General features: G+C 43.9%; 1 protein-coding gene across 1 annotated transcript; it reads left to right on the top strand.

Moving 5' to 3' along the window:
* Positions 1-2573: 2573 nt before the first annotated feature.
* On the top strand, positions 2574-5116 carry crx (cone-rod homeobox). Its single transcript, XM_042499752.1, has 3 exons — positions 2574-2670; positions 3723-3874; positions 4478-5116. Exons 1-3 carry the CDS (start codon positions 2574-2576, stop codon positions 5114-5116), a joined length of 888 nt encoding a protein of 295 aa, XP_042355686.1.
* Positions 5117-18672: the final 13556 nt, after the last annotated feature.

Below are 18672 nucleotides of genomic sequence, written 5' to 3'. Positions count from 1 at the left end.
TTAGCTTTGAAGGTGGGAGCAATTTCAAGACTGTTTAAGGACCCTTATATGCAGAAATATTCAAATATCACATGCAAAAAGCTGCATGGTTTTTACCCAAAACTGCATGAAGTGCATAAAGTGGGCGTGTCTGTAAAGGGGAGACTCATGGGTACCCATAGAACCCATTTTCATTAAGATATCTTGAGGTCAGAGGTCAAGGGACCCCTGTGATATGGCCATGCTGTTTTTCCTTACCAGAATTTATCTGAACTTTGTTTAGCCCCCTTACTGAGAGGCTAGCATGACATAGTTGGTGCGATTGGTTCTTCTAGTTTCATATCATACCACTGTCATCACTCTAGCTTTAGAGACCCAGTACAGCCTCTCAAAAACTAGAATGTCAGTCGTGATCCCCCGCAATTAATACAATAAAAGAGGGTAATGTAGGAACTCAAATCGCATCACAATTAATGTGTTGAACTAACATTATGCACCTCAAAAATTGCAGTTTCGGAATTGTTCCAATAATAGAGACCTTTGGTGGGCGCCAAAGAGCACGGAAGTGAATTACAACATAGTGTTGCTCTAACGACAGCCCTTGTTCTCTCCAACTGGTGCAGAACGCTGCTGCTCGTGTTCTAACGGGAAGCAAGAAAAGTGTTCATATTTCTCCTGTTTTAGCTTCTTTGCACTGGCTCCCTGTAAAATCCAGGATTGAATTTAAAATCCTCCTCCTTACTTACAAAGCTCTAAATGGTCAGGCTCCATCCTATCTGTCACAGTTCATAGTTCCTTACCAACCCTCAAGATCACTGAGCTCTGAAAATGCAGGGTTACTTGTGGTTCCCAAAGTCTCCAAAAGTAGGATAGGAACCAGAGCCTTCAGCTACCATGCTCCTCTACTATGGAACCATCTTCCAGTTTTGGTCAGGGAGGCAAACACCGTTTCAACTTTTAAGGGTAGACTCAAGACCTTCCTCTTTGATAAAGCTTATAATTAGGGCTGGCTCAGGTTGCCTGGACCAGCCCATAGTTAGGCTGACATAGGTTTAACCTGCTGGGGGACTTCCGATGATACGCTGAGCTCCTTTTCCTTCTCTCAATGCCGCCATCGGAAAATCATGCATGTCTGTTTACTGCGTTGCCGTTTGCAAGCTTAGCTTAGCCTCAGTAGTTTAGCTTAGCCTTACATCTGTGATAGCCGTGTGGTACTGTCACTACCTGGGACTCGTGATTACAGCACCTGGGTCTGTTGAACTGCACTACGCTAATCCCGTTGCCTCTCGAGAGCATTCCTGCTCCCTTGTTTCCTAGTTTTCCCGGATCCTGGCCATAACCTTGGCTGTGCCTGACCGTGGTGATAGCTGTGCTGGCGCTGTGACCTGCCTTTGGTTGTGCTCGAGCTGTGGCTGTACTAATACTGTACCCCCCGCTCGCCCTGATCGTGGTCTGGTCCTGGTCGCACCGATGCTGTGATCTTGCGTTTCAACACCTCCCTATCAATATACACATTAGACTCTTATCATCACCCTCAGCATCATCATAGCATTTGCATTTGCATTGCATTTAATAATTTCACACCTATCGCTATTGTAATATGACATGCATCTGTTTCCATTATTGCTGTGCCTCTCTCCCCCTCTCTCTTTCTCTTTCCTTTTTGCCATGATTGTATTTCATTTGTTATTTACCACATCTATTGCACTTCTGTCCGTCCTGGAAGAGGGATCCCTCATCATCCTCTACCGCTCTTCCTGAGGTTTCTTCCTTTTTTTCCGTTACAGAGGTTCTTTTTCGGGAGTTTTTTCTTGGGTGATGTGAGAGTCTAAGGGCAGAGGGATGTCATACACTGTAAAGCCCTCTGAGGCAAACCAAGTTTTGTGATAATGGGCTCTATAAATAAAATTGACATGACTTGACTTGACTTGTTTTTGTTTTTAGTTTTTTTTATCATATGATGTAGTTTTTATTATTATTATTATTATTATTACTATTTATTACTATTATTATTACTCTTATTATTATTAATAGGCTACTTGAACTACTTTTTATTTTATGCTTTTACCTTTTTATTTTATCCACATGAGTAAGACCGAAACCTTGCTTTGGACAGTTGACACTGTGTGTGTGCGTGTGTGTGTGTGTGTGTGCGTGGTGTGTGTGTGTGTGTGTGTGTGTGTGTGTGTGTGTGTGTGTGTGTGTGTGTGTGGGAGGGGTTTGCTGGAGCCACTTGCTCCCTCTAATTAGCAGCGTGTGCCGGTAAAGAAACTCAGTGGAGCCACCTCACCAAGGCGCAAAGGCATCCGGCGGCCACTTCACCTGTGTGATGACTTGACGGTGTAAAATCAGACTTGCAGACGCATTTCGGATGATCAGTGCGCTGCGGTCTGCGCTGCTGCTAAGCTGACAGACAGTAAAAGCTCAAACTGCAGGTAGAAAAAAAACCACTTTGTGGTCCCGCTTGTTTTACGCAGCGGGTTGGATCCGACGCACCGACTTGTTGCCCCAGCGGAGCTCTGAGGGGCCCTCGGTTGTTGCGTTGCGTGTCCGACATACAAGTCAGCGACAGGACTTAAAAGCCTGCTGTAAGGATGATGTCCTACATAAAGCAACCCCATTACACCATGAACGGGTTAAATTTGCCTGGCCCCGGAATGGATGTGCTGCACACAACCGTCGCTTATCCATGTAAGTATAAACTCTTATATTGTTTAAAACTTCTCTTTTGTTTTTAGTTTAACTCTTTTTTTCTCCTGCTGTCCTCGTAATTTAGAATATATACTTCCATAAAATGGTGCGTAAAGACGCGCAGGTTGTGTGTAAAGCTGTAGCGAGCGCAAATAAATAAAAGAGGGATAACAATTTGTATCATAAGAGACTAAATATATTGACAAAACGGTTGGATATAACTGATTAACTGGTAAAATACAGACTTTCATTAAATCATCATTATTCACTGATGTACGACAAATAAATTTGAACATGTAATGATGATTGTCATTTTAGGAGATTGATAAAATGAAAATCAGTCCTTCAAGTTTTACATCACTCTGTTGTCGCAGATCTGTTATGGATTCAGATAATGCGCAGATACATTGGACCATCTGAATCCCCCTCGAAACGCACTCCTGAGTTCAGTGTCTGTCAAATATTCGACACTGATTTTTGTTTTCGTATGTTTCTCACTTTTTCTGTCGTGGATTCTCAAACTTTCTCACGTCGTTGACGCTCAGATGAATATAGATCTGCTGTAGATGGAAACACTTACTGTGCTAAATGACAATTTCCCGCGACTTCCCGTATATCTAACGATTCTTCACTATATTTGTTGTTAAACAGATACACTGGTATTTGGCTGTGTACCCCGGAGGACAGATAGTGACCGCACAAACTATAATTAAAGTAATAGGATATAACTGATTGTCCTTCTCTGGGGAAACTAAAACTCTCTAAAGAACTACTGACAACTGCTAGAATGAGTAAATACACTTTGTCTTCATATTGCAGAAAACTAGTAAGGATTATAAACAGGATGAAAATGTGATGTGAAGTTTCCAGTAATATTTGTATATGTTGACATTCTCACTCATAGCTGGAAAACAACAAATCTACCCAAATAATCTCTTAAATGTCTGTCACGTTGCCTTTAAAATACGGTGCTCATAATTCCGGTCAGCTCTGTGTCTCTGCCAGAATAATAATAATCCCTCTCTGTGTCTCTTGGATGTTTGATTTTGCAGCCACTCCCCGGAAGCAGCGCAGAGAGCGCACCACCTTCACCCGCACACAGCTGGACATCCTGGAGGCCCTGTTCTCCAAGACCCGCTACCCAGATATCTTCATGAGGGAGGAGGTGGCCCTCAAGATCAACCTGCCTGAGTCACGTGTGCAGGTACTGTAGAAGTAGGCTACTGCCAAGATGGAGGCCAAAGTGTTCAGTGTTTGTGGGTTACGTACTGTGAGACGAGACATTTGAAGAACTTTAAAGGCAACAAAGTTCTCCTACAGAGGGAGTAGAGCAGCATATTTAAGCTGTCTCCTGCATCATCATGTAGAATATAACACTTCCGTTACATAAGTCAGCCTTTTCCTTTCTCACCTTTAGCTATTAACAAGTCAACATGTTTGTATGTCTGGATGATGTTTTCTGTTCTTACATTTGTAAGGTTCTATCTGCGTTCTGAGTGGTTCTAAGGTTATTGAGTTCAAAGTTCTGCATTGCAAATAGCATAACTGATATAAAGTAAAGTCAGTTTTATTTATGAAGTCCACTATCACAAACTTCTATTTGCCTCAGAGGGCTTCAAAGCATACAACATCCGTCTGCCCTTGGATCCTCACAGCCCATGTGAACCTTTAGTTTTCTGGATAAAAAGTCCATAAATGCATTTAAATGAAGGAAAAAAAGACAGCAGTATTCACTTCTGACCAAAATGTCAGCCAGAAAGTTATAACTCTAAGGTGACAGCATGCATTTTGTCCTTTGGCTCTCCAGGTTTGGTTTAAAAACCGCCGTGCCAAGTGCCGTCAGCAGCAGCAGCAGAGCAGTGGCCAGTCCAAGCCCCGCCCTCCCAAAAAGAAGGCCTCTCCTGTACAGGAACCCAGCGCCCCTGATCCAGTTCCTAACCCATCTGGCTCCTACAGCCCCTCCTCAGCCCAGTCGGGCCCCAGCCTGGCGCCGAGCTCCAGCACCGGAAACACTGCCGTTTCCATCTGGAGCCCGGCCATCTCGCCCCTGCCTGATCCCCTGGCCTCCTCCTCGGCCCCCTGCATGCAGCGGCCCTCACCTTACCCCATGAGCTACGGCCAGCCGTCAGCCTACACTCAGGGCTATGCCAGCACCACCTCCTACTTCACCGGCCTGGACTGCAGCGCCTACCTGTCCCCCATGCACTCACAGCTGTCTGGCACTGTGGGCGCCCTCAGTCCCATCACCGTGCCCTCCATGGGGGGCTCCCTAAGCCAGTCCCCGGCATCGCTGTCCTCCCAGGGCTACAGCACGGCCTCCTCCCTGGGCTTCACCTCTGTGGACTGCCTGGACTACAAGGACCAGCAGGCCTGGAAACTGGGATTCACCACCATGGACTGCCTGGACCATAAGGACCAAAACTCCTGGAAGTTCCAGGTCCTCTAGAGAGCAGGACAGGGTGGTGTTCATGTGTGTCAACGAGTCTGTTTGAGATAGTAAGAAGCAGTTCTGCAGAAGGACTCGTTCACTTTGATTTTCAGTTTCTTGTTTGTAAGATTTTCTTTTATTTTCTGAAGTTGACCTCTGTAGAAATCATTTGATTTGAAGGACTTCGGAGCTGAAGAGACCAGTGACTGTCATCAACGCTGCCTGATTGCAGCTCATACCTTCATGCTTCATTAACCCTTTAAAATCTGAGCACATTGCTTTGATTTCTTTCAAAAACATGGAGAGAAGGCAATGAGCAACTGAACAAGACATGGCCCGAAAACTAGCCAGAAATTAGTTAAAAAGTACAAGAAAACTATGTGAAAATAAGCAAAAGAAAAAAAGTACAAAACAAAAACTAATAAGGAAATTAAGCACAAGAAAACCTTAAGAAATTGAAAAGAAATTCTACATTTTTTGTAGCATATTTTTAAAGATAGAATTCTAATTTTTTTTTTTCATAATTTTCCACGAAAATAACTTTATTTTTCAGTTCTTTTTTTTGCCTTTCCCCAAGTGTTTTCAAATGAAACCAATTTGCTCAGGTTTTAAAGGGTTAAAAAGATTGTGAAAGGCGTCTGAATGCAGCACAAGAAGACTGATGTTGATTCAGGTTTTGAAGGGATAAATAAGAGAACAAAAGCCTTTAAAGAGTTTGTAGGAAAAAATACTGGAGTCGTCCGTATGGAAACACACTGAGCCATCTCTTCCTTTAAAGTGACTGTGTGACTCTGACATACATGCGACCAGTGTTTGATTTTGTTTTATTAAACTTACGTTGTCATAGAGCAGGAGGAGCTTTGACAGGAAGGAGCTCTGAAGTCCTGTATGTCACCTCCTTCAGGGTTTGATTATTTTAAGCTATTTATTATTATTTGATGCTACATTTAAGTATGTCATTTGGTTGCGTTTAGATATTTTTGAGGCATTTGTGTTGAGTATTTCAGTGTTAGCCTTTAGTTTTATCATTCAAACTGTTTGATGAGAACATAGATCTGCTGTTTTAGTTGTGTGACACATTAAAGTGATCTATTCTTTACACTCTGTGCACTGACAATCATTGAGATGCTCTTTGTGTTTGCAAGTTAGACCCTGTTAAGAAGTTGGCTGCTGCTGGTACAGTTGGAATCATGAACTGATCCACATTTGGAGGTCGGTATGAAGGCTGGACACACAGGGGGTGTAAAGTGGCCGTGTGGTGGTCAGGTCCGGACCCGTCATGATAGTCATATGGCCTGCATGGCTCTCACTGCTCCATCTTGGTTATTTTAGTTTATCTGATTCTGGGAGTGTCCCAATCCTCTTAGCCTCCCTTCAGCAATGCCCTAAGTGAATTAGTTAGGATTACTGCCCTGTCCCCCCCATCTCTCTCTGTCTCTCACCCATCTCACCTACTTCGGCCTTCTCTTCCTCACCTTCCTTTCCTGGCTCTCTCCTTGCTTTTTTATATAGTTATGTGTATATATATATATATATATATATATATATATATATATATATATATATATATATATATATATATATATATATATACTTTCTTCAGTTCACATAAATCCTGTTGTGATGTTATATATGCCAAAAATTCTAATAATTCTGGAACATATTTTTAAACATGTAATTATGAGAATTATAAATACAGTTTTTCACCTTGAGATTTTCTCGACCTTTTTTTTTTTTTTTTTTTTTAATCAATAGATCCACTATTTCTTGCAATTCGTGGAACATTTATTACCAAGTTGATCAATTCATTTTCCCCCCATTGTTTTTTAACAAAATCGCATCAATTTGCTAATGTATCAAAGGTGTAAATACTGAGAAAAGCATATGAGAGCAGCAGTGATGTGGCTCCAGGTTTTTAAAAGGTTAACAAGCATTTTTTACTGTATAAAAAGGTTTGGCAGAGGAGTGCTACTTCACGTGTAGGTTTCAAAAACAGGTGATCTTTGGATTCAAGGCCAAATGACTCAAGATCAAAAAAGAAGGTGGAGGTTAGACTTATTTCTCTTGTCAATAAATGAAAATCAAGAAACTCCAAGGCACACTGTTTGCCAAAAGTTAAAGTTAAAAAGTTAAAGTTAACTTTTGTAAAACAGTGTGACAAAACAAAATTTCATGGGGTCACATCTCAGGCACTGCTTTAAATATATTCTACTTACACCAGTCCGAGATCGGACTGGTGTAAGTACACCCCACCCCCACCTCTCCACCTCTCCACCAATCTCCCTGCTCCTTTGACAATTTGTTAATCCCCACATGACCTGATTGCTGCCACGCAAACTTCACTGTGACATCAAAATGTGAAAATGTTTTGGAGAGGTGTATGTTGTTTGTGTGCTGAAGGAAGAAGGATTATCTGTTATTTAACAAATGCTTCCTTTCCAAAATGTTTGACCCCCCTTCTCATTGAATTCCATGACATATTTTGCCATTTTAAAGCTAAACTAAGTTTTTACAGCAGTGAACAGAAAAAAATAACAGCATGGCTAAACTGTGGTTTCAAGGTATTGTTGTTTAGGATCAGATTCAATTTGCGCAAGTGATATGATGAATGCTTCATGATCACTCCTGACACGTTTTAAATGAAATTCTGATACAACTGACATAATCTTTTGATATTATTCGTGGTAAATCATAGAAGATCTGTCCTTAACTGTGTAAAACATTACAACATTTTGAAGATAAATTCAGATCTGCTGCACTGAGAGATATAAACCAGAAGCGAGGGACATTTCAAAGCATTTTTCTGCACTCAACAGTGACCTAATCCCACTCTGTGCTGCTTTAATCCCTCTGCCCTCCCTCTCTGTGGTGTGATTGGTTAATCCCTGTGTCTGCGCACCCTGATTGGTTAACCTCTCTTGGAGGGTGCAGTGCACTTGTAATCTTCCCCCTCAGCACTGAGAGTTTCAGACAGACATTTGTGCTGTAATCCCAGGGAGGAGCAGATGTGATGGGGGATGGACGGCAGCGGGGCAGACCTTGAGGAAGGTTAATGCCGGAAAACAAAAACACGACATGCGGTCTGAGGAGGAAACCTTCAGGCCCTGTTTCCTTGATTTTATCAGGGGTGTAAAAAGAATCAGCTCTTTCATTTTTGCAATAATATTAATACCACACTATACAAATACTCTATACTCTGTAAAGTTATTGTTCTACTATCAAAACCTTACTTTATCAGAAGTATTAACAAAATATATTTTAACCTTTAGGGGCTGTTCAGTCTGTTTAACACACTTTAAATTCTTAAATTCTTTGATCATTTTGGCTGTGTTCATGCATACGGCATAAATTTAGGCAAGATTGTGTATTTTTGTTTAATCTTGGAATTTCCCTCTCAGCTACTACAATAAGTCTAAAATACACTGTGGAAACTAAATTGTTACCTTCATACTATTAAGGGCAAAAAATGCTCCACTAAAACCTATTCAAACTGACTTTTTTGATCCCACAGCTATCAATGCATAAAAACATGCATTGTATAAACTGGGTGTCATTCTGGGCGTTTACTTTTGAATTTTTCATTTTTACTATTTTCCACCTGATGAAAACATTTATTTATTTATTTATTTATCCATATTTGGCATGTGTGGAAAATTCATGCTATTTCCACAGTCACTGTGCACTGTCACAATCAATGTTGCTGCTAATCATGGCCATATCCCATGATGTGATAATAATTATTTAAAAATCTATTTTTCCCTTCTTTTTTGTAGTCAATTTAACAAGGACTACAATCCCCTTTGACATCCATCCATCCATTTTCTTCCGCTTATCCGGAGTCGGGTCGCAGGGGCAGCAGCCTAAGCAGGGAAATCCAGACTTCCCTCTCCCCGGCCACTTCGTCCAGCTCTTCCCAGGGGATCCTGAGGCGTTCCCAGGCCAGCCGTAAGACAAAGTCTCTGCTGTGTGTCCTGGGTCTACTCCGGGGCCTCCTACCGGTGGGACGTGCCCTGAACATCTCACCAGGGAGGCGTCCGGGAGGCATCCTTATTAGATGCCCAGGCCACCTCATCTGGCTCTTCTAAACGCGGAGGAGCAGCAGCTCTACACCGAGCTCCTCCCGGATGACCGAGCTTCTCACCCTATCTCTAAGGGAGAGCCCCGCCACCCTACGGAGGAAGCTCATTTTGGCCGCTTGTACCTGTGATCTTGTTCTTTTGGTCACTACCCAAAGCTCGTGACCATAGGTGAGGGTAGGAACGAAGATCGACCAGTAAATTGAGAGCTTTGCTTTTCGGCTCAGCTCCCTCTTCACCACGACAGATCAGTTCCCTTACTTGTGAACAAGACCCCCTGAGAATCATGGCATCGGATTTGGAGGTGCTGATTCTCATCCTGTCCGCTTCACACTTGGCTGCAAACCGATCCAATGAGAACTGGAGGTCACGGCCTGATGAAGCCAACAGGACCACATCATCTGCAAAAAGCAGGGACCCAATCCTGAGGTCACCAAACCGGACCCCCTCAACACCACGGCTATGCCTAGAAATTCTGTCCATAAAAGTTATGAACAGAATCGGTGACAAAGGGCAGCCCTGGAGGAGTCCAACCCTCACAGGAAACGAGCCTGACTTACTGCCGGCAATGCGAACCAAGCTCTGGCACCAGTCATACAGGGAACGGAGGGCCCGGAGAACCCCCCACGGGACTCCCTGAGGGACACTGTCAAATGCCTTCTCCAAGTCCACAAAGCACATGTGGACTGGTTGGGCAAACTCCCATGCACCCTCAAGGATCCTGCCAAGGGTCCAGAGCTGGTCCACAGTTCCACGACCAGGGCGAAAACCACATTGCTCCTCCTGAATCTGGGGTTCAACTGTCCGGCGGACCCTCCTCTCTAGTACCCCTGAATAGACCTTACCAGGGAGGCTGAGGAGTGTGATCCCCCTGTAGTTGGAACACACCCTCCGGTCCCCCTTCCTAAAAAGAGGGACCACCACCCCAGTCTGCCAGTCTAGAGGCGCTGCCCCCGATGTCCAGGCAATGTTGCAGAGTCATGTCAATCACGACAGCCCCACAACATCCAGGGCCCTAAGGAACTCCAGGTGGACCTCAACCACCCCAGGGGCTCTGCCACCAAGGAGCTTTTTGACCACCTAGGCAATCGCAGTCCCAGAAATGGAAGAGCCCACCCCTGAGTCCCCAGGCCCTGCTTCCTCACCAGAAGGCGTGTCGGTGGATTGAGGAGGTCTTCGAAGTATTCCTTCCACTGATCCACAATGTCCCGAGTCGAGGTCAGCAGCGCCCTGTCCCCACCATACACAGTGTTAACAGAGCACCGCTTACCCCTTCTGAGATCCCGGATGGTGGTCCAGAACCTCTTCAAAGCCGTCCAGAAGTCGTTCTCCATGGCCTCATCGAACTCCTCCGACGCACGGGTTTTCGCCTCGGCGACCGCCGTAGCTGTATTCCGCTTGGCCTGCCAGTACCTGTTTGCTGCCTCCAGAGTCCCACAGGCCAAGAAGGCCCGATAGGACTCCTTCTTCAGCTGGACAGCATCCCTTACCGTATTATATTGTATTTTGCAGCCACCTTACAGCCACAGCATTGGTCGGCCACCTCAGCAATGGAGGCATGGAACATGGCCCACTTGGACTCAATGTCCCCCGCCTCCACCGGGACATGGTCGAAGCTCTCCCGGAGGTGGGAGTTGAAGCTCCTTCTGACGGGAGACTCTGCCAGACGTTCCCAGCAGACCCTCGCAATGCGTTTGGGTCTGCCAGGTCTGACTGGCATCTTCCCTCACCATCAGAGCCAACGCACCACCAGGTGGTGATCGGTTGACAGCTCAGCCCCTCTCTTCACCCGAGTGTCCAAGACATGCGGCCGCAAGTCCGACGATGCAACTACAAAGTCGATCATCAAACTGCGGCCTAGGGTGTCCTGATGTCAAGTGCGCATATGGACACCCTTATGCTTGAACATGGTGTTTGTTATGGACAATCTGTGGCGAGCACAGAAGTCCAATAACAAAACACCACTCTCACGCCCCTCCAGGTCTCACTGTTGTTGCCACTGTGAGCATTGAAGTCCCCCAGAAGAACAAGGGAGTCCTCAGAAGGAGCACTCTCCAGCGACCCCTCTAAGGACTCCAAAAAGCGTGGATACTCTGAACTGCTGTTTGGACCGTAGGCGCAAACAACAGTCAGGATCCGTCCCCCCTCCAGAAGGCGGAGGGAGGCTACCCTCTCACTCACCGGGGTAAACTCCAACATACAGGCACCGAGCCAGGGGGCAATAATTATTGCCACCCCTGCCTCTCACCAGTGGCAACTTTAGAGTGGAAGAGAGTCCAACCCCTCTCTGTGTGTCAAGGTGAGGCCGACTATATCTAGTCAGAACTTCTCGACCTCGCACACCAGCTCAGGCTCCTTCCCCACCAGAGAGGTGACATTTCACGTTCCCAGAGCTAGTTTCTGCAGCCGAGGATCGGGCCGCCAAGGTCCCCGCCTTCGGCTGCCGCCCAACCCCTTTGACGTCTTGCTCCTCAAGACTCAGTAACTGACACAGGTGTTCTGCATTAATGCTAATCAAGTAATGTTTCCTCAGCTCCTTCTACTGCAGCTGCCACTTGTTACCTGTTATGTCATTAAGGTCTCTGACAGATCTCTGATCGGAACACAGTTGTTACTTCCGACCAACGACACAACAGCACCAGCAATGATCAGCTCAAAACTGGAATCCCCATTGGGGTCTGCACAAACAGGTGTCTTACCTGACAGCTCACCTGAGTCAATGCCAGGACTCAAACAAACAGATAATTTATGTGACACTTCCCCTGAGCTAAGACTAGGGTCCACACAAACAGTCATCTCATCTGACCCTTCACTTGAGCTTATACAAGGAGACACACAAGCAGGCTTCTCTGACACTGTGGAACAAAGCATAGCTGGGGCATATAAAGGCAATTTGAGCTTTGCTTTTGGCTTTAGCAGCAGACACTGGTCCTTCCAATGACCCTCGCAACAGTAGTAGTTGCACACCCTGGTACTCTCATGTCACTCCGTCCAAGCAGGCTTTCGTGAGAGACCTGACTTTGCAACCTTGGCACCGTCACTTGAGCCATCAGCACCTTCACCATCTCCCCTAGAACACACCTCCACAAAACTGGCCTTATGTGTCAAGACAAAGTCATCAGCCAAATCTCCTGCTTTCAATGCAGTGGAAGGCTTCTGCTCATTTGCATATGTAGCAATACGCTGAGGAATAACATTCTTAAACTGCTCCAAAAGGATGAGCTCACCGAGATCAGCAAAAGAATCTACTTTGGCAGCAGAGCACCAATGCTGAAAATGAGACATTAAGTCATGAACAAATTTAACATTGGTTTGCTTATCGCCCTTTACCCCACTTCTGAACTTCTGGTGATAAGCCTCAGGAACCAGCTCATATGGCTTTAACACAGCTGCCTTCACTGCCTCATAATCCAAGTCATCCTCACCACACACAGCTAAATACGCTTCCTGAGCTCTCCCAGTGGCGATGCACTGAAACATGAGCACCCTATCAGAATCTGGCCAACTTTTAGCATTTGCAACGCGTTCAAAAAGAGTGAAAAAGGCATCAGGGTCACGTTCATTAAATTTTGGCACAAGTTAGGAGCGACATCAAAACCACCCGGTGCAGTGCTATTGGTATTGCTATTGCTATTGCCGCCATTTCTCTAACTGCGACAGAGGAGAAACCTCTCCTCTCTCTCCATATGCCTGTGTAGCTTCTCCTGCTATACCTGCAACACCAACAGCTCCTGTTGCTCAAAAGTAAAATTTGTCGCCTGCACAACTGCTGTGCAGATACCGACATGGGCACTGACTCTGCCCTAAGCTCTGCTGTATGCAACACAGTATGCTCAAACAAAGACAACAAAACAGTTTCTCTAAGCTCTGCTTTACAACTCTTCTCAGCAACAACAATAACATAATGGTCAGCTATATCCATTAACTGAGCCTTCTTACAAGTATTCACAAATGCCAAAGTGGGCGTCACAATAAAGTCAGATACGGAAGCCATCATCACAAAAACCAGTACAGAAAATAACTGGTTATCGGTCAGATTCACATTTGGGCAATTGACGGCCTTTGACAGAGAACCTCCCCCTAACTGCCTACCCAAAAGCTAGCTAAAACTCAGCCCAGGTCTCGTGTGGTACTTGCAGTGGGTATTTATGCATAGCATTGACTGCATAATCTCCATTATATGCACTCAATGACTACAGCCGGACAACCCGGGAGAGCAACCATGAAATGGCGACCCCTGAGCAGCAGTGGATGTGCCCCCGAGCTCAGACACAATCCCTAAATGACGGTGCCCTACAACCTGACAGAGAGATCTATGTTCAGTGCAAAAAACAGCAACAACTTCTGAATGGCACACAAACCAAAATTACTTCACCAACCAAGGCTTCCAGAAACACATCACATATTTCCCCAAAAGGAAAAACCAGAGAGCACCAAAGGCAGAAACAACCCTGGGAACTCAGCACAACCAAATCCAACCAATAGTTGGACCAGCTAATAACTAAAACTAATAACCAAACAAAACTATACTACCTGAGGTCTGTTACCTAAGGCACAAAAACAACTCAAAACTAACATAAGATCCCAGACGAGCCCCACTTGTCATGACCCAAGACCATAAACTTATTCAGTTGCCCCAACAAATCTTTTGGGTCTCTTCAACTGGTGCAGAACGCTGCTGCAGGTGTTCTAATGGGAACCAAGAAAAGGGATCATATTTCTCCTGTTTTAGCTTATTTGCACTGGCTCCCTGTAAAATCCAGGATTGAATTTAAAATCCTCCTCCTTACTTACAAAGCTCTAAATGGTCAGGGTCCATTCTATCTGTCGCAGCTAATAGCTCCTTACCAACCTTCAAAATCACTGCGCTCTGAAAAGGCAGGGTTACTTGTGGTTTCCAAAGTCTCCAAAAGTAGGATAGGAGCCAGAGCCTTCAGCCTCCTCTTTTATGGAACCATCTTCCAGTTCTGGTCAGGGGGGCAGTTTCCATGTTTCCATTTTTAAGGGTAGACTTAAGACATTCCTCTTTGATAAAGCTTATAATTAGGGCTGGCTCAGGTTGCCTGAACCGGCCCCTAGTTACACTTACATAGGTTTAATCTGCCGGGGGACTTTCTATGATACACTGAGCTCCTTTTTCCCTCTCTTGCTCCCTCCATCTGAAATTGCTCATGTTTGTTTACTGCATTGCGCTAACTCCGTTGCCTCTCCGAAGCGTTCCTGCTCCCTTGTTTTCTAGTTTTCCCTGATTCTGGCTGCAATCTTGGCTGTGCCTGATCGTGGTGATAGCTGTGCTGGTGCTGTGACTCTGCCTTTGGTCATGCTCGTGCTGTGGCTGCACTGATACTGTACCCCTGGCCCGCCGTGATTGTGGTCGTGGTCTTGGTTTTGCTTATGCTGTGGTCCTGTCTGGAGCTGCGCCTGTGTTGTGGGTGCTGGTTGCGCTGATCGTCCTTGACGCAACCTTCTACTGCCATTATTATGAGCCATGCCTCCACTATCAATATATGCATGGGACCCTTATCAACACCCACAATATTATCATAGAGTGCATTAAATAATGTTACACCTATCGTTATTGTAATATGACGTGTTAGAGCAATATTTATGATAAACTGATAATGTCAGAGGTTGCCAAATTTGCAGACAGATTTCCTTTCCTTTCCTTGTTTTTAACGTGCGAGTCAGGAAGCAGAGCTCTGTAAGGATGGTACTGTTTTTAAAGACATTGAAATGACGAGCCACAACATAGTCAAAAGACTCCGGATCGCTGGCTGGAACTGACTCATGGATTTTATGAATGGAAGACGTGGAAATCACCACCCAGATGGAGCGCTCTGATTGCGCAATCAGCAAAACGCTGTGAGCCAGCTGCCGAGGTCCATGAGTAAAACTCATATGGACCAGAAAAGTGAGTAAATTAATCCAACTCACATAATGACTGACATGAATGGTGGTGAAACGTACACTGACGAGATATGGATGTTTCCTGTCATGTGAAAGAAAAGGAAGAAGGATGTGTTTGTAAATGTTTGGATCAAAGCGTCAGCGAAAACAAACAAACTTAGAGGGAGACTACGAGTTATGACACCTTATCCTAAAGATTGATATGAAATGGTATGATGGCTGAAGAGGAAAGCGCTGAGATGGGACAACGAGTTAAAGACGCTCAGCGCATCACGCCGTGGGAGGTTGGGCGCATGCACGCTCAAAATGAATGAAGTGAGAGCGCTGATTGCTGATGGTGAAGATACTGACCGGATTCTAAATGTTGTGGAACAATTTAAGATGGTGCTCAGTGAATTTCAAGAGGCTCACGCTGCAGTCCAAATGCTTTTGCCTGTTGAAATACAAGAAAATGAGACAATAGACTGGTATGAGCCCAAAAAGGAAACATTTGAGACATTCTTGCAGGAAGTGGATTCATGGAAAACTTCCACAACAGACCCTCAGATGTTTGTTTTTTTTTTGACTATTTTATTTTCAGTTTTGCAATGTTTACAAACATAACATTATACCAACAGTATATGGACATAACATAAGGTAAGACGTAAAGGGTGAGCTTCCTTACCTTAACAAAGAGGACCCCCCCCAAAAAAACAAACAAAAAAAAAAACAAACAAACATACAGTCAGTGTGCAGAGGCAATACAAACAACTATATTAAGTACTTGGAGTAAGAGATGTACCGATATGGTCTAAATATGGTTGCCAAATTTTCAAAAACGTGTTGTATCGTTTTCTGAGACAATATGTAATTTTTTCCAGGGGGATGCAACTATTCATCTCAAAAGACCACCTGTCAATAAAAAGAGGGGAATCAGATTTCCATGACACAGCAATGCACTTCTTGGCTACACATAGAGCGACCTCCATAAACTTGAGTTGTGCATTGTTTAGAGAACTGCGAATACATGTAAAGTTCCCCAATAAACACAGTTCTGGGTCCAGTGGAACACTAACTCCTGTGATCCTGGTTAAAGTGGAACAGACATCATGCCAGAAAGGCCTCACTTTGCTACAGTGCCAGGTACAATGTAGAAAGGAACCAACTTCAGTATCACATCTGAAGCACATCTCTGACAGGTCAGATTTGAATGAATGTAATTTTTCTGGGGGAAAGGTATAACTGATGTAGAATATTATAGTTAATCAGTCTATACCGGGCATTGATAGTAGTTGACAAGCTTTTCTGACATAAATCTGCCCAAAATTGTTCATCAATTGTGACATTAAGATCCGACTCCCATTTCATTCTAGACTTATGCAAACCTGGCTTTGGGCATTCATTCATCAACAGGCGATACATTTTAGAAATGAATTTATATGTGTTCCCCTCATAAAGAAATCTCTCAATATCATTCATGACAGGCAGAGTCATTTCGGGACTGAGATTAGTTCTCAAAAAGGATCTTATCTGGAGATAACAGAAAAAGGTCTGATTGGACAAGTTATATTTCCTCTTCAGGTGTTCAAATGACATGAAAAGTCCTTTGTCGAAGCAGTCCTCCAAGTGTTGGATTCCTTTATGATGCCATATATCCAGAATCTTATTGTCAAGAGTCATGGTTATAAGTTCATTTTGTTTTAAAGGCGTTTAGGCGACAATCCCACCTTCAATCCAAGACTTTTGTGAACCTCATACCAAATTTTAATCAGATGCCTCAGTATAGGGTTATCTGTCCTCTTGTTTATAGTTCCAGAATTATGTTTATAAATGAAGTCACTGTGGACCTTTTCTTTCAGGGGATGCAGCGCGATGTGTGTCCAAGAGGGGGCGTCACTGCCCTCAAAAAATGATGAAATGAACCTCATTTGAGCTGCCAAGTAGTAATTTTTAAAACTGGGTAGTCGAAGTCCCCCTGAACCATAGTCCCACGTTAACTTTCCCATGGATATCCGGGGTACTTTACAGTTCCATATGAATTGTCTAACATATCTATTGAGAGTTTTAAAAAATGATTGTGGTAATGGAATGGGCAGGGATTGAAACAAATATTGCAATCTTGGTTGTATATTCATTTTAATACAATTAACTCTGCCAATCAAGGTGAGAGGCAAACCCATCCACCTAAGTAAGTCATCTTCAATCTTACTGAGCAGTGGGAGGTAATTCAATTTATACAGGTTTTTGAGGTTGTTGTCTACAATTATCCCAAGGTATTTTATACCATCCATAGGCCATCTAAATGGACTCGTGCGCTGGAGGTTGGAGTGGTCGAAGTTTGTCAATGGAATAATTTCACTTTTTTCCAAATTCACCCTATAACCTGAAATACTACCATATGTATTTAATATGGTTTGTAATTTGGAAAGGGAGTTACCAGGATCTTTTAAGTATAAAATAATGTCATCTGCTAGGAGATTAAGTTTATGAACTGTCTGACCCACCTGAAAGCCTTTTATATCCAGATCTTGTCTAATTGCCTCAGCTAAGGGCTCAATTGCCAAGACAAAAAGTGCAGGAGACAAAGGGCATCCCTGTCGACTCGAACTACTTTAAGGGAATGTAGATGAAATCTGCCCATTGGTGCTGATTTTTGCCTGGGGTTTATGGTAGAGAGTTTGAACCCAATTAATAAATAGTGGGCCGAACCCAAACTAACACTCTAAATAAATATGGCCACTCTAACCTATCAAAGGCTTTTTCAGCATCTAAAGCCACAGCTATACTGGGTTCTGTTTCTGATTTTGTTAAGTGAATAATATTAAAAAGTCTACATAGGTTATTCTCAGATGCTTGTTGAGCCACATGATAGTATCTCCAATGTGTCCAAACCCTCTAAACACTCAAAAGGTTCAAAATACTTAAGACAATCAACAACTTCATCAATATCTTCGGCTCGTCTAAAAATAGCTGCAGGGAAAGCTGCATTAGAAGCAGGTATGTCTGCCTTGGAAGAGAAACAGGCTGTGGAAATGGAGAAAAAATGCTGCAAGCTAAACTGGAGAGAATGGAAAAAGAGGCAAATATAGCTGAATCTGATGCGAAATTAAAGGTTTTGGACAGTTTTTATGAATTTTCTGAAAGTCAGTCTACAGTCCAAGAAAGTTATATGCGAAAACATCACTGGTCTATGGAGGAAAATGAATCCCCTGTTAAATACACAGAAGTAGGAGCCATGCCTAAAACACATCTTCAGAGATTAATAACTCACCTGCCTAATCCAAATACCCCTGCTTCTGCTTCTGCTCCAGTACAGGAACAGAGATCACCAACTCACCCAAAAAGTGACAGTTCTGAGGAAACTGACTCAAGTCATCACAGTAAAACGCTGTTGACTGTAATACAGAAACAAAATGATGGCGCAGATTTACTGATGTTACAGCATAAACAGTCCTCACTCCTGTCCAGGCAAATCCCAGCATTTGATGGTGACCCTTTAAGTTTCCAAACATTTATACGAGCATTCAAGCATGGTATTGAAAATAAGACCAGCAGCGATGAAGACAAACTCTATTACCTTGAGCAATATACTAGTGGTCAACCCAAGGATTT

Source organism: Plectropomus leopardus, chromosome 13 (assembly GCF_008729295.1).
Source record: "Plectropomus leopardus isolate mb chromosome 13, YSFRI_Pleo_2.0, whole genome shotgun sequence".
NCBI lineage: Eukaryota > Metazoa > Chordata > Actinopteri > Perciformes > Serranidae > Plectropomus > Plectropomus leopardus.
This window is presented reverse-complemented; position numbering and strand designations above follow the sequence as displayed.

What these genes read in the sequence shown, in the direction of transcription:
- crx (XM_042499752.1), top strand. Translation starts at nt 2,574, where the DNA reads ATGATGTCCTACATAAAGCAACCCCATTACACCATGAACGGGTTAAAT. An exon ending in CACAACCGTCGCTTATCCAT is followed by an intron (nt 2,671 to 3,722) that starts GTAAGTATAAAC and finishes TTGATTTTGCAG; the next exon opens with CCACTCCCCGGAAGCAGCGC. An exon ending in TGCCTGAGTCACGTGTGCAG is followed by an intron (nt 3,875 to 4,477) that starts GTACTGTAGAAG and finishes TTGGCTCTCCAG; the next exon opens with GTTTGGTTTAAAAACCGCCG.